The following is a 14295-nucleotide window of genomic DNA, read 5'->3' on the forward strand; positions in this document are numbered from 1 at the left end:
AAGCATATATATGATTTAAATAAATTTAGGGTACAAGAATATATTATTGTAGAAATATACAATTTTCTTAAGTTTTTCAAATCTTGGATCTTGTTGCCTAGAAATGCGAATTCTTTTATGGTCAATTCAATGATCATGAATTGCAATTGCATTTTACAATTATTCTTTTAATTATTTTGAACATGAGTGCTAAAATAGTTGATTAGTGGTAGCACACCTTCTAGATGACATTAGAACAACAAATGTACAAATCATGCACAAAAAGGTGGATGAATCACTAAGTACTTGCAATTGATTATTTTACATTAGACTTAATATAAAATATATAATAATTCAACTTAGCCAAATAATGGCTATCCCTCTTTATGATGATGTCATGCTATTGGGGTTTTTCTATTCTAATGCTTGAAATTTACAACTCGTTTTATTTTTCATCTTACTCAAGAAGACTTCCCATTTCCTCATATCACTCATATGTAGTGCATTAGTCTTCTCCTACTTGTTTGCATAATCTATAGTCAACTCCAATTTTTTCCCCAAATACAAATAACCGATTTGCAATCACAAATATAGGAAATTACAACTATTATAATCTTAATGGAAATATGTTATAATGGAATTACGATCTTGGACTAAGAAGCACAAGGACAAATGGAGAAATTGCTAAAGCAATCAAATTTGCAAGACTTTGAGGAAAATAATTTAGATAGTCAGCACATAGACTTGACCTTTAAGAAATTCTAACATTCTACATAGGCAAGGAGATATAAAGGTGTTAGGAGACATCCATGTGGTCACTATGTTGCAAAAATTAGGGTCCCTAAGTCTAAGAAACATTGATATATAGGAGCATTTGATATAATAGAAGAGACTACTTATTATATGACTACCAAATCCACGAGAGGCCTCAATGCGATGACAAATTTTGAATAAATCAATTCAAATCCATGCAACTTTTTCTCCAATAAATTTGTTCTACCTTTCTCCATTTTGGTGTCTAGCTCCAAATTAAACCTAATTTTGGTTTAGTCCATCATTATGATGTAGGATGCATCATATAATTATACATAAAAATAATAGTAGATATGATGAAATGTCTCCTGCAACCGTCCCACCTGTTGTTCCCGCTCGCTCCCCTCGACCTAGTTTACCGCAGTGGCTCCTGATGGTCCCTCATGGGCAACTGTGGCTGCAGAGATCCCCCGCAACGGCTCTACCCAGGCGCTGTCAACAAATTTTCGCAGAGGTGGGGAAGGGGGTTTATCCCCATCTCCTGTGCGACCTTTGTTAATGTGAATAAGGATTCAGAACAGGAAAGAGAATAATGTGAAGGTTTTTATGGAGCATGGCATTATCTGTAGATTCAAGGATATTTGGCCCAGCCTCCTGGAGCTGCATAAATGGATCTCTCATCACTGGGATCCACTCATTTCTGGTACTGTTCACATATACCCTATGGCTAAAGGTTTCTTTGTAGCTAAATTTGAGAATGCTAAGGATAAAAGAAAAATCCTATGTGAAATTTTTTTCTATGAAAATGTTGCTATTGGCCAAACCATGGCACTCCAATTTTAACCCCCTTTCTGAGAAGTTCAACAAAATTTTGGTTTGCATTCGGCTTCCTTATCTTCCTATCCATTTGTGGGCTAACTCTCTCTTTGAGGAGATTGGTGATGCTATTGGGAGTTTCATTATGGTGGATAATGAATCCTTTGAGCTTTATCACACTACTTTTGCTCACATTTTGGTGGAGCTAGATGTGTCTAAGGGACTACTAGCTAGTTATCATTAACTCCTCTTTTGGCAGTTGGGTCCAAACTTTGGATTACGAAGGTATCTCGTTCAGGTGTTGCAAATACTTCAAAACCGGCCATGTGGTTGGGAATTGTGGGCTTGAGAAGAAAAATCTTGCGGCTTCATGGTGGTTGGGGGCCTCTTACCTGCATTACACGATTAAGAAATCTTTGGACTTTTCTATTGAGTTGTTGGATGTTGGGGTTTCGATGGCTGGTTCAGACTCTGTTATGACGAATTCTTTGGATGCCACTAAGGTTGGCTCGATGATTAAAAATGCTGGGATACAGGTTGTTGCTGTCACTTCTGCTATAAATGGTTTGTTGTCTCTTACCCCACCTTGTGCTGTCACTTCTTCTGCCCCATCTGCTGAAGGGGGTCCTGTACGTGCGACAGTTGTTGCTCCCTCTACTGTTGCTCCTTTTTCCACTCTGGATAGATCGGTGTTGGGCTCTTTGGATTGGTCTGCTTCAACAACTAAAGTTGAAGAGGGTTGGATAACTGTAAAAGGGAAGCATTCAAAGATGTCCAAGCCTTCTTTTGATATGACTCTTTGTTCCCACAAGGCTAGTTGTAAATCTTGAGGGCCCTTGTAGTGGGTTGTTTGGGCTGGTTTTTCTGGCCCTGTCCTAGGATGGATTGTCTACTTTCTTTCAGGGCAGACTCTGTGTTTTGGTTGTGGCTCTCTCCTCTTGGTTGAGCAGTCAAGTTCTATCCCTAGTTTGATATGTAAAGGGTTTTGGGTCCCTTCAAAACCTGTTTTTCACTTAATCAAAAACAATTTGCAAGTTCCTATCTTTGTTTCTACAAATCTCATCATCACCAAAAGTGGCATTATAATTGTAAGCCCTTGGAAAAATATAATTTGGAAAGTTTTGGTATAAATCCTAGTATATCTTCATTTTTACCCAAATTTTCCACTTATAAAATCTATTGTGAAAATAACAATGTTGACAGATTTGATGGCATCTACTCCCAAGTTGCAGTTCTTGTTCTAACCCCTATTCTTTCTACCACTAGCTTGACTTAGGGAGATTCATTCCTTGGCATTGCTCACATCCTTACCACAAGTGTAAGTTATTTTGAGGTTGAATTGAGTTGGACTTCATGAGCAAATGTTGTTGGCCCTAGTATTAATCCTAATGGCTATATTATCATTTTTGCTTTTTATTTTATTGGGTGTTGGAGTGAATGATTGCACTGAGTTGGACTCCATGAGAAAATGATGTAGGTTCTAGTGTTAACCCTAATGGCTATATAATCAACATTTTTCTTGTTATTTTATCGGGTGCTAGAGTGAATGGTTCCTTTTCCTAGTTGTATTTGTGTGCCCCTAGTATGGGTGTCATGTTGCCTCTACTTGTGGATTTCAACAAGGATTCTTTTTGCCCCTTGGTCATGCCTTTTTAGGCATTTTTAGCATCCATGCCTCTATTTTTGGGACTAGCAATGATGCCACAAACTGGTGGGGCCCCTATTTTGGTGATTGGGGATTCTAGTAACCATATTATTGGTGTTGCAAATTTTGTAGCTTTGGGTTTAGGTTGTTAGTAGTCCTATGCAAATACTATAGGTTTTGGGGGTGAATTCCCTTTACAAGATAAATTTTTCCCCCTCCCTATGCACAACCTTTCCCCATGGTTTGTAGACATGGCATGCTTGAAAATAAATATTTTTATTTGCATAGGTGCTTTTTGGAGATTCAATAATTTTTGGCGTTCCCTTCTCGATTTACACAATTGAGTCTTATATTCATGGAAGCTTTTTCTCAAGGGCGAGATCAAGCTTTTCCCTTGCATTGAGGAATTCTTCATTGCACCTTTTACCTCTTCAAAGGATGGGGACTTGGTGTTTGATGGTGTGGGGAGAGAACCCTTTCTCAAAGAAGCCTCAGTCCATCTCCTTCAATCCCCCTCTTTGAACCTCTCGATATTAAACTCATGTGGATTTGAATTTCAATCCTTCCTCTTCAATTTTGGGAATATTCCTATAGTGAAGCCATTGGTAATGCTATCAATTACTTCTTGAAGGTTGACTTTACTACTTTCTACATGTGCCACTCTACATTTTATTGTATTTTGGTGGACATTGGTATAATAAATCATTTGTGATTTCTTTGAGAGCATGCACTTTAGTGGAAAGCAATACGAGAGGAAATAATTTATTCTTTGTTATCGAAATATTTGCTATAGGAAAGCAATTAAGGAAATATCAAATATTTTGCAATAATTATCTTCATATACAATTGTATCTGTTTTTACTACAAGTTGCCCAATATTTAAAAGCTTATGTTGTAATTTCGATACATGGAAAGTATTTTGAATATTAGTTTCTCCTTGCTTAGTCAAGAGTACCCTTTCCTATTACATCAACCTCTTTATCACTGTCAAATTCTATTTGACTTCTCATATATTTATCAACTTTGGACAAAAATATCAGATTTACTTATCATACGATTTGAGCAGCTCCTATCCAAGAACCAAACATCTTTGTGGCTTTCTTTTATCAAACACATTTGAATAATGTGCAAGTGTTTGCATCTATAATAAAACTAGTAAGTCCATATAAGATGGTTAATAATGGATATGATAAGTAAATCTGATCATTTTGAATAATGTGCAGATGTTTACATCTACAATAACAACCATTCACACTATTCCTTTTTTAGATTTGCTTCTACAATAGTACCATTACATAGTTGAGTGAACTCAAATTAAAAAAGTTCAGATATTAAGCGAAGAGTACATTATTCTACAATACATTACTGCCACAAACCATATGTTATAAACTTTTACCTATTTATACTTGTATAGTTATTAGTTAATAACAAATAATATTCATATTTTATAAACTCAATATAAAGCTTTCATTAATAAAATAATAAAGTCATTGTTGAGAAAAATATAATCCAAATGCAATGAATGTATGGTTATAAATGGAACTAATTTGGATTTCTCTCTACCGAAAACTTGGTGGTTGATCTATGAGGCAAGCACATTCACAAGTTGATTTTGTCCTCCATAAGTTAGTTTACCAGACTTTTATTTTAGAAGTTTCTTATGATATGTTAGACCATGATAGTCATCCTTATAAAAAACAAATAAATTTTAAAAGAATAAATTCTATCTTCAAAAAAATACACAAAGTTTTAGATGTTCAACAGGCATAGGCTCTTGGAAAAACAAACTAATGCAATACTTCAGGGCGATAAAACTTGAGTAGCTTCTTGGGATATGCAATAACACTGGCCATCCTTGTAAAACGAAGGTATTAGAGACATTATTTGTGAAGTACATTGAAGCCACTGAAAAAATATAAACAAGAAAATTAATCAACTAAGGCTAGAAAGTGAAGTTTAGCACTGACCACATTCCAGCAAAAAATGTATTTTAACATGTATGACCAAAAATTAAGTAGTAAAAGTGGTTTTTTTAATTCAGTTTGGAGGTGGTTTTACTATCATGCATGACTAGTATATTAACATATTTAGTACAGAACAAATTATTCTTGCATATCGGTGAGCTACCTTTAGTTCCATCCATAGATACAGATGATTACTGCAGTAAATATGCTATCAATAGGTACATGTATTATCCGAAACTGCTTTGTTTCTTTACAAGATTTTCTTTTCTTCTACAGTTACGCGTATAATTCCAAATCACTTATCACTTTTCAGGATTATCCTTCTTCTATAATTTGTGGAACATGAATACAGAATCCAAGTTATAATTCAGTAGTTTGTGGATGATTTCCTACATAAGGAGAAAAGTCTATACATATTGATTTATATGCAAGGAGTGCTAAGACTTAAGTAGATATACAGGCTCACTGTTTATTAGAGACCTCTAGATATAAACTGGCCTGTGGATGAAGCCCTGCTTCCTTCAAGGTGAAGTTCATCTTTTCAAAACCATACTCTCTTCTTGGAAAAGTTGCAATTAATTTGTAACTTCCAACACCTACTAAACCCAAGGAATCAACATATTTGTAAATAGAATGCACCTTGTCTGTACACAAGAATCTGTGCTCTTTTCGATCTCCATTAGGAAACCGTATGAGAATCTGAGAAGAGGACAATCGATTTGCATGCATCAGAATGCAACCATTATATCAAAAACAACGTAGTATTCTATATAATGGAAAAGATGAAATATATTTACTAGGTATTACCTGTGTGACATTAGGACCTTTCTCGGGCTGAATACCATTAGCAGGTGCATTTTCTTTCCCATGAAATTGAGATTGAAGTTCTTTTTCTGCAGGCTTCTTCCTCTCTTTGTCTTCTGACTTCTTTGAGACATGTCCAGATTGCAACTGTGTGCGTTGATCTCTCTCCTATTTTGCCAATTGTGAATTTTGCAATATCAGCAAAATAACTTAATGATCAAGAAGGCAATCAAACATAAATAATGTAACGCACAAGGGTCAACCAACGTACTAAATTGGGGTCTTCTGCAAGGTACCCACCACTTTCCTTATGAATATTGCTACAGGTTCACAAGTTTCTTAAAATTTCTCAGCTTAAATTTTACCATTAGCTGCTCCTTAAAATCCAAGGGACCACCTGATTGCAAAAGGTTCCTAATTTTTTCAGCAATACCTGCTGAAAATTTTAAGGTAGCCCTTCTCCATGATAAGATGAATGTGTTGGAGCAAAACATTAATGAGTTGAGAGCAAGCAAATCTAATTTTGAGGAAATGAAACTTCCATAAGAGATTGAGATTCCCAATCAAAAAGAATCACCACAAAGAAGATAAAACAATAGAATAGATAGATGAATGATGAATTGTTCAAAGACATTAAGGAAGTCCTGCCAAAGTACAACGGAACTAAGCTTGGAGATAGAGTTAAATCTTGGTTAATCCAAATGAAAAAGTACTTTGAGTTGAGAAATTATTTTGCAAATTAGAAAGCCTAATGGATAGCTTCCCAATTGACCAGAGGCGACAACTTGGTGGGATAACCAGAAAGGTGAAATGGGACTCACGTGACAAGGCATTATGTGGGACACTTTTGTAACCCTATTTCAAAAAAGGTGGCTACCACAGCTAATCTACAATCAGAAGATGGACTTTCAAACCTGAGGCAAAGAGAAATAATTGTAACTTAGTGTTGGGAGAAACTAGGCTACTCAAGTTTGTCCCACAATATTAGAAGGATGAGCAGTTTAGAATCTGTAAATTACTAAATTCATCCTCGGTCTGAACACTTAGATAGGAGAAGTAGATCTTCAAAACCCTACTGCCATGATGTGTTTGAAAAGTCGGAGAGGAACAAAAGTTGCAGCCAGTATCAAACTTCAAGAAAAACAATAAAGAATGATTAAAATATGACAAACCCAATTTCACTCCATTTATGAGCAAGCTCAATGAATGTAATGTCCCCAAATGGACAAGTTTAGGAAATGGATGATTTATCAAACAGGTGCAATCTAAACAAAAATCAAATGACCAATGTAGATGCCAAACCCTACTAAAATTAATGCTGATCAGCAATATATGATAATTTTGCAAACCCTTGTTAATCAAATATGCAACTCCTAACAGCAGTATTTATGTAATGTTAATTCATCTTCAATGCTGATCAATATTATATTAACAAAGATTACTTGTGAACCATTATAACAACAAATCGACAATACAAATCATCAGCAAACCCCAAAGATAACTACAAGTTCTGAATATTACATGTCACCATATATCTTTACTGTCAAACCCTAACACCAAACTAACCTTAGAATACCCCCAAAGTTGCCATTTAACAGATAATATGAATCGCTGTTGTTAATATTGGGTAAGCATAGAAACACCACTTCAATGACTTCTTAAAGATCTGCCCAACTTAGCAATATAATCTGTTACTACTGAAACCAATATGTATTTCTGACTTGCAATATCTGTATATACCAATAAATAATAAAATTCAAGCTACTCTAAATTTAATCTGTTATTGCAGCAACTGAATCTTGAACACCATATATTCCTTTACATGGAAGTTGCAAGGGATTAGAGCCAATGAGCAGCATTAGTTAATTGCTCAAATTGCAGTGATTCCAAACACCAATGGCTGCAACTTAAGTGACTTAAGTATACTGTATATAGGAAATGAGAAAAAACTCAGAATGATAGAAGAGATATGCACCTAAAGTGGTGTGGCAGCCTCTAAAAGGAATCACATCTATTCCTTAATTTATAGAGTAGATTTATACATTCTAATTGAAATTGCAAGTATACTGATAGGGAGTTCCCCAATACAAATCTGAAATGAAACCCTTATCAAAGTCACTATAATAATAATTAGCTTCTTTAAATCTTCAAGATCTTCAATAAATCTAGAAATCTTCACCAAGCTTGAATCTCCAAGATCTTCAAACAACAAGTATAAACCATTCTAACCCTCCAAAAGCTGAAACCTTGAATAAATCATTGTAACAGGCTAACAGCAACATGTAAACTTGGTAAAAAATGTTGATTTGATGATGTGGTACAGTTTTCTTGCAAATATGAATTGAACAGCCGCAATCAATAGGCCTATATGTGATCCTTGAGTAGAATTGCTTCAATAGATATGAGGGTTTTTGTTACCAAATCCAAGAGGCTTTTCTGATGAAAGTATTGTCATTGATGTCAAAAAAGGACGGGTCCAAAATATTAATAATACATTTCCAGAATATCTTATCATCAGCAAATATAAACAATGTCAAACATACTGAGCATATGCACGATATTCTAATGACATTTCCTTGAATTGTGAATTGAACCCAGCAAAACCAAGAATAGCCGTATATAATATCTGAAGACCATATACATTATGAGGAGTACAGCGACTATCTAAATTGTCAGAGATTCATAGTGCAACGATCTGTAGAATAGTGAATACAGCGATTGAAATGATAAGCAGTCATCATTATTAATGAGAACAGCGATGAAGAAAATTGGAGGTTAAGCATCGATTTAATCATCAATACAATGACTGATATAATAAGGTGCTGCAAACAGTTAATATGATTTTATTACAAAGCAACGTGAAAGGAAGTGCTTAGAACGAAGTGATTGATACAGCAATCATACAGCAAGCAATCACACTGAGTATTGATAACAAAGCGATAGATATGTTAGAAGTCATGCAATGAACAACATACTGCCGACTTGTTCATCATATAGAGGTCAACGATTTACAACATATGGAAGACTGCGATGAAGATAGATAACCAACGTTGAATCTGGAGATGTAAAAGATAAGAACATTATATAGGAGCGATTCAAGACAAAGTATCATTGCCATATGCAGCAGTTGCCAAGTGTTGGGATGCAGAGCTCGAATGTGGACACCACCATTGTTGAATTTAAGGCACATCAATTTGAACAGCATAATATAAACTCCATCATGATTAAAGTGGCCGATTCCTATTAAGAAGGCAGCGATTTCAGAAGCAGTGATTAGATGTAAAGACAAAGGACAAATGTTGGGTGAATTCATTACAGCAATGATACATCGTGTGTTTGATAAATTAGTGCCATGATTTGATATGGATAATCAAACTCGTTAAAGGAAGCTACGATTTGACAATATCAATCAAATACTCTGAATGAAAAGCCACTAATTTATCTATATTATTGAAAGACAACAGTTGACGTCAACACTATTAGAGAAGGTGTGCGGCTTCTTAATAATAAGAAGTGTGATTACTAAAGAAATAAACAATGCGATTGAATGAAAGGGTTCGGTAATGATATAATAGACAGCGATTTAGATTATTAAATGGCAACACTTTATATTAATGAAAAGCAAAATTAAGTGTTAAAGGTTGTTGACAATAGACACAACCATTCAAAAGGATGGCTCGCTTCACATAGACGCATAAGAATATATAAAGAGAAACAATTGTGGGTGAAGTGTCGCAGGAGTATAGATGGTATGAGTACGTAAGGAATATATATTCAGATCTGCGGGGTGTTGTGGAGTATATGGTGTGTGGTGCGTAGTGTAGAATAAGGAGTGTATAATTCTGAAATTATACTTCAGATAGAAGTTCAGATAGGAGGAGAGTTTTTAGATATATTTTGTGTTATGTGAGTGTAATGTGTGGAATGTGAAGAATAAAATAAAAGAATATATCTGAAGAGAGAGTGATGTGTGTAGGGGTCTGTTGTGACCATTTCACACATCGCCCCATTAAAATGGGGACCCCCTCTTTTCGCTTTTGTTTCGCTTGTTCTTCTCTCTGCTTTTGGGGTTTTGAGTGAGTGAGTTGTCTGTCTGGGCTAGGGCTAAACCTTAGGGGTTTCTTTTGGACATTATTCAAGTTAAGTCCAGTCAAATTTTGAGAGTTATTAGGCATCCTTCCGAGGATTGGATTGAGTCGATAAGGTGAGTCTGTCAGGAAGGTCAGATAGGTCTCAGGTTAGGTTTAGTCAGGGTTTTTTGAGGGAAAAATCAAATTTTATCTAAGTGTTAGCATTTTGAAGATGAAATTGTGTATTCTTGCCTAGGTAAATTTTGATCAAATTTTGGAGGCAAGATGATGCCTGAAATGGAGAAAGTGCTCCTGTCCTTCACTGGAGGACCAGGGCGAATTTCATTCTAAGTGCAATTTCTTATTTTGTGAGGGCTTGCTAACTGATTCCTGACTTTGATGATGACCTAACTCTGCCTTGTGAAGTGTTTGGAGACTTAAATTTTGAATGGATTAGCCAGAAAGGACAAAAGTGCTCCTGTCCCTCACCCAGGGACCAGGGCGAAAATGTTATTTTATGCATATTTGTCACTGACTTTTCTATTTTGTTTTGTGTAGGGTCTCCCGGAGTGATAATTGGACGTGACTTGATATTTTTGAAGATTTTGAAGGCACAAAAATGGTGAATTTTGAAGGTTAAAGGGAAAAGTGCTCCTGTCCCTCACTCAGGGACCAGGGCGAAATTTTGAATTCCCTCATCTTGCAGTGAAAATAGGCCAAGTGTTGGATATGAATGGAAAACAAGTGATTTTCTCCACCCGCCTGAAGAGGTTTTAGCTTGGAAAAGTGAAGGATTTTGTTTGAATCATCAAAAGTGCTCCTGTCCCTCTCCAAGGGACCAAGGCGAAGTGCTCCTGTCCTTCACTGAAGGACCAAGGTGAAAAGACTTATTTGAGTCATTCCTGGCCTTGTTTGGTCGAATTGAAACATCAAAGGCATGGTGGACAACAAAATGAACATGATAAAGCATCCAGACTTGATTGAAAGCAATGAAATGATGGAGTTTTTGCCTAGAAGGTCAAAAGTGCTCTTGTCCCTCACTGAAGGACCAGAGCGCTTTTCTTTATATGCACAATTTTAGACCTTTCTTGGACATCAACTTTTATTCATAGCGTGAAGTAAGATGAAATCTTCCCTAGCAAAGGAATTTCGAGATGAAAAGTGAAACAATTTGGCTTAGAGGGCAAAAAGTGCTCCTGTCCCTCACTGAAGGACTGGAGCTTGATTTTCAAATTTGCACTGTTTTTGCAGGATCAAGACGATTTTATGATTTGAAGAGATCAAGGGAAGCATGTTTTGTCCATTGAATATAATTTAAGTGGTCCACAAAGGAGTAAATCAACCCAAGTGACAAAAAGTGCTCCTGTCCCTCACTGAAGGACCATGGCGCTTTTTCAAGTTTCTCCTCTTTGTTTGAGATTTTATGGCAAAACTTGACTTGGATGGGAAGGACGAATGATGTTTTATGCCTTAGATGCGATTGAAGGTTAAAAGACAAAGAAATATACCATGAAGGCAAAAAGCGCTCCTGTCCCTCTCCAAAGGGTCCAGAGCGATTTTCTAAAAAGTGCTCCTGTCCCTCTCCAAGGGTCCAGAGCAATTTTCCAAAAATTGCAAATTTCTTGCAAAGCCAAGGCAAGTTTGTGATTGAAATGAATGGAATAAGACATGTTTTGCCCATTGAAGATAATTTGGAAGGCTAGCAAAGGACGGATAGGCTTGAAATTGCAAAAGTGCTCCTGTCTCTCACCAAGGGACTAGGGCGAAAAACATGTTATCTAGCCTTTCTTGCCAATTTTGGACAAATCTAGGCCAAGGCACAAGTTTGACATAACGTTTAAAATGCTTCGAAGTGGAATTGAGATGCAAAAGTTGCGAATTTTGATGACAATTTGTAAAAGTGCTCCTGTCCCTCTCCAAGGGACCAGAGCGAAATCTCCAAATATGCCCATTTACCTTGCATTTTGAAAGGATATTTTATTACCAAGGCTTAAAAGGGAGTGAAATATGATGTTCTATGCCTTGAGGGTAATTTGAAGATTAATGTGATCAAGAATTTGTGCAAGGACTCAAAAGGTGCTCCAGTCCCTCACTGAAGGACCAGGGCGATTTTTATGAAATCAACAATTTCCCTTCAAGATTATGCTAAGGCAAGGTTGTGCGAGATGGGAAGGATCTTCTAAAGCATGGTGAACAAAGATTTGATTTCAAAACTTGAGAATCCTAGCCTAATATACAAAAAGTGCTCCTATCCCTCTCCAAGGGACTAGGGCGAAAATCCTTGGAAAATCAATTTTGCCTTGCAAAAATGAGTTAGGTATGCATGCAACAAGAAAAGGAGATCATTGCTTACTCCACAATGAGAATCGACAAATGAAAGATGAAGGATTGAGGACAAAAGTGAAAAAGTGCTCCTGTCCCTCACTGAGGGACCAGGGCAAAATTGTCCTAAGTCACGTTCCTTCTAAAGGTCAAGTGAATTAAACTCAAAGACTCCAATCAAAAATGCCATTTTAAAATGCCTAGATGAAGTTTGAGCGTGAAAATGAGGAATGCAAGGCCTAGATTGAAAAAAGTGCTCCTGTCCCTCACCAAGGGACCAGAGCGAAGTCATTGGCATTCATTATTTTTTGCCATATCCCCACATTAACATCCTCCAAATCGCATGAAATGCCAAAATCATCAACTTCAAAATATTTGAAAAATTTAAATTAAATTGGCATTTAATAAAGGCGCATGGCATTTAATAAAGGCGCATGGCATTTAATAAATTAATTTTGAGCCTTAGAAAATCGAAATTTTAATTATAAAGGCATTTAAAATTAATTTTTATTAAATTAAAATGAAAAGATGAAGTGCTTGAAGTATTATTTTTATTCATTTTATCAAGTCGGCCTCTTCTTTTTTTAATTTTATTTATTTTTTGGCCTATTTTCATCAAGTCGGCCTATGGGTAGATGAAGTGGTGAACGCCTTATATAATAGTGGTGTTTTGAGCAATTTAATCCATCATTCATTCATTATTTCAAGTGCGAACTTGGAGAACAAGGAAGAAGGTGCAAGAGCTGGTCTAGTTGGAGCAAATTATCCTAAGTGTTGAAGGCTAGAGGTGGTGGAGTTGATGCTTGTAAAGACCAAAGGAGGCACATTTTGCTAAAAGAAGGCTTTGATCTACATTTTGCCTAGCCAAAATTCACCTTATTTTTGCATCATTTTTTTTAGAATTAATTCTCAGGTGGAGGTATGGCGAAGATCACCCTAGACACCATTATTGAAGATTTGAATTTTGCGCTTTGTTTTGAAAATTCTAAGTTTGATGTAGGCTAATTAGGAAATGATAACTCAAGATTTATCATGAAGTTTCCTAATTAGTATCTTTTATCTTCATTCCTACGTTGCAAAATATATTACTCATTATGAAATATTGTGTAGGTGTCAAGATGGCGACTCCAAAGGCAGGAGCATCCAATAGTCGACCAGCCCTCATGAAGGAAGATCAGAGGAATGAAGAATTGGAGACTAAGATTGTGTCCAAGTGGAGCAACATTGGAGATACCAACTTGGGGAACTTCAATGTCAAGAAGTTTCGAGAGGTCCCTTACATTGGCAAGCCATCACCTGTCGCAAAGAGAATAATTGAAAGTGGCATCATCAAGGCGGCCGGTTTCCCTCCAGCAGTCCAGTGCCATGAGTTGACGATCAAGTGTGCCCGCCATTATGACCCACAATCAAGATCAATCGTATCCAAGGAAGGGAACACTTTGGCTTACCTTTCGGAGGAGGCTATAAGTGAAGCTCTCCATCTTCCAGAGCATAAAGATATGATTTACAAAAGCCTAGAAGGAGCTAGGTCGATGTATGAAGATGATCTAGACTCTTGCTTGAGCCTCATCAATAAGAATTGGTTACTCAAAAGTCGTCCTCGCCTGAGCAAGATTCCCAACACACCACATAGGATCGACTTCCAGGAGAAGTACAGAGATTTGATAACTTTGCTCAATCGAGTTACAGGGGCTCCTCAGGCCTTCTATTTTGAGAAGTGGATGTTCTACTTCATCCAAGTGATAGTTCAAGGGAAAGGAACGATTCATTGGGCTAGAATTATTAGCCATTGCTTGGACGTGCAGTTGAGAAGACTAAAGGCTACTAAGTCATTTCACATGAGCTCATACATCATATACGCCTTGATCAGGAGTTTTGAATATGCAAGACTACCTCACAAAGGAGTGATCGGAAGAGGACACGGAGAAGTCAGAGTTTGTGA

At 36.5% G+C, this 14295-nt stretch overlaps 1 protein-coding gene across 1 annotated transcript in view; it reads right to left on the reverse strand.

Annotated features, from left to right (window-relative positions):
- Positions 1-5363: 5363 nt before the first annotated feature.
- The window catches only part of LOC131062531 (plant UBX domain-containing protein 10), a 30704-nt gene continuing 21772 nt past the window's right edge, over positions 5364-14295 (reverse strand). The window contains exons 3-4 of the mRNA XM_057996225.2: positions 5965-6129; positions 5364-5856 (exon numbers count right to left, since the gene is read on the reverse strand). Of these exons, the coding sequence (XP_057852208.1) occupies positions 5620-5856; positions 5965-6129 (402 nt within the window). The 3' untranslated portion in view covers positions 5364-5619. The remainder of the gene's footprint in view (positions 5857-5964; positions 6130-14295) is intronic.

This window comes from Cryptomeria japonica, chromosome 1 (genome assembly GCF_030272615.1).
Source record: "Cryptomeria japonica chromosome 1, Sugi_1.0, whole genome shotgun sequence".
NCBI classification, from domain to species: domain Eukaryota; kingdom Viridiplantae; phylum Streptophyta; class Pinopsida; order Cupressales; family Cupressaceae; genus Cryptomeria; species Cryptomeria japonica.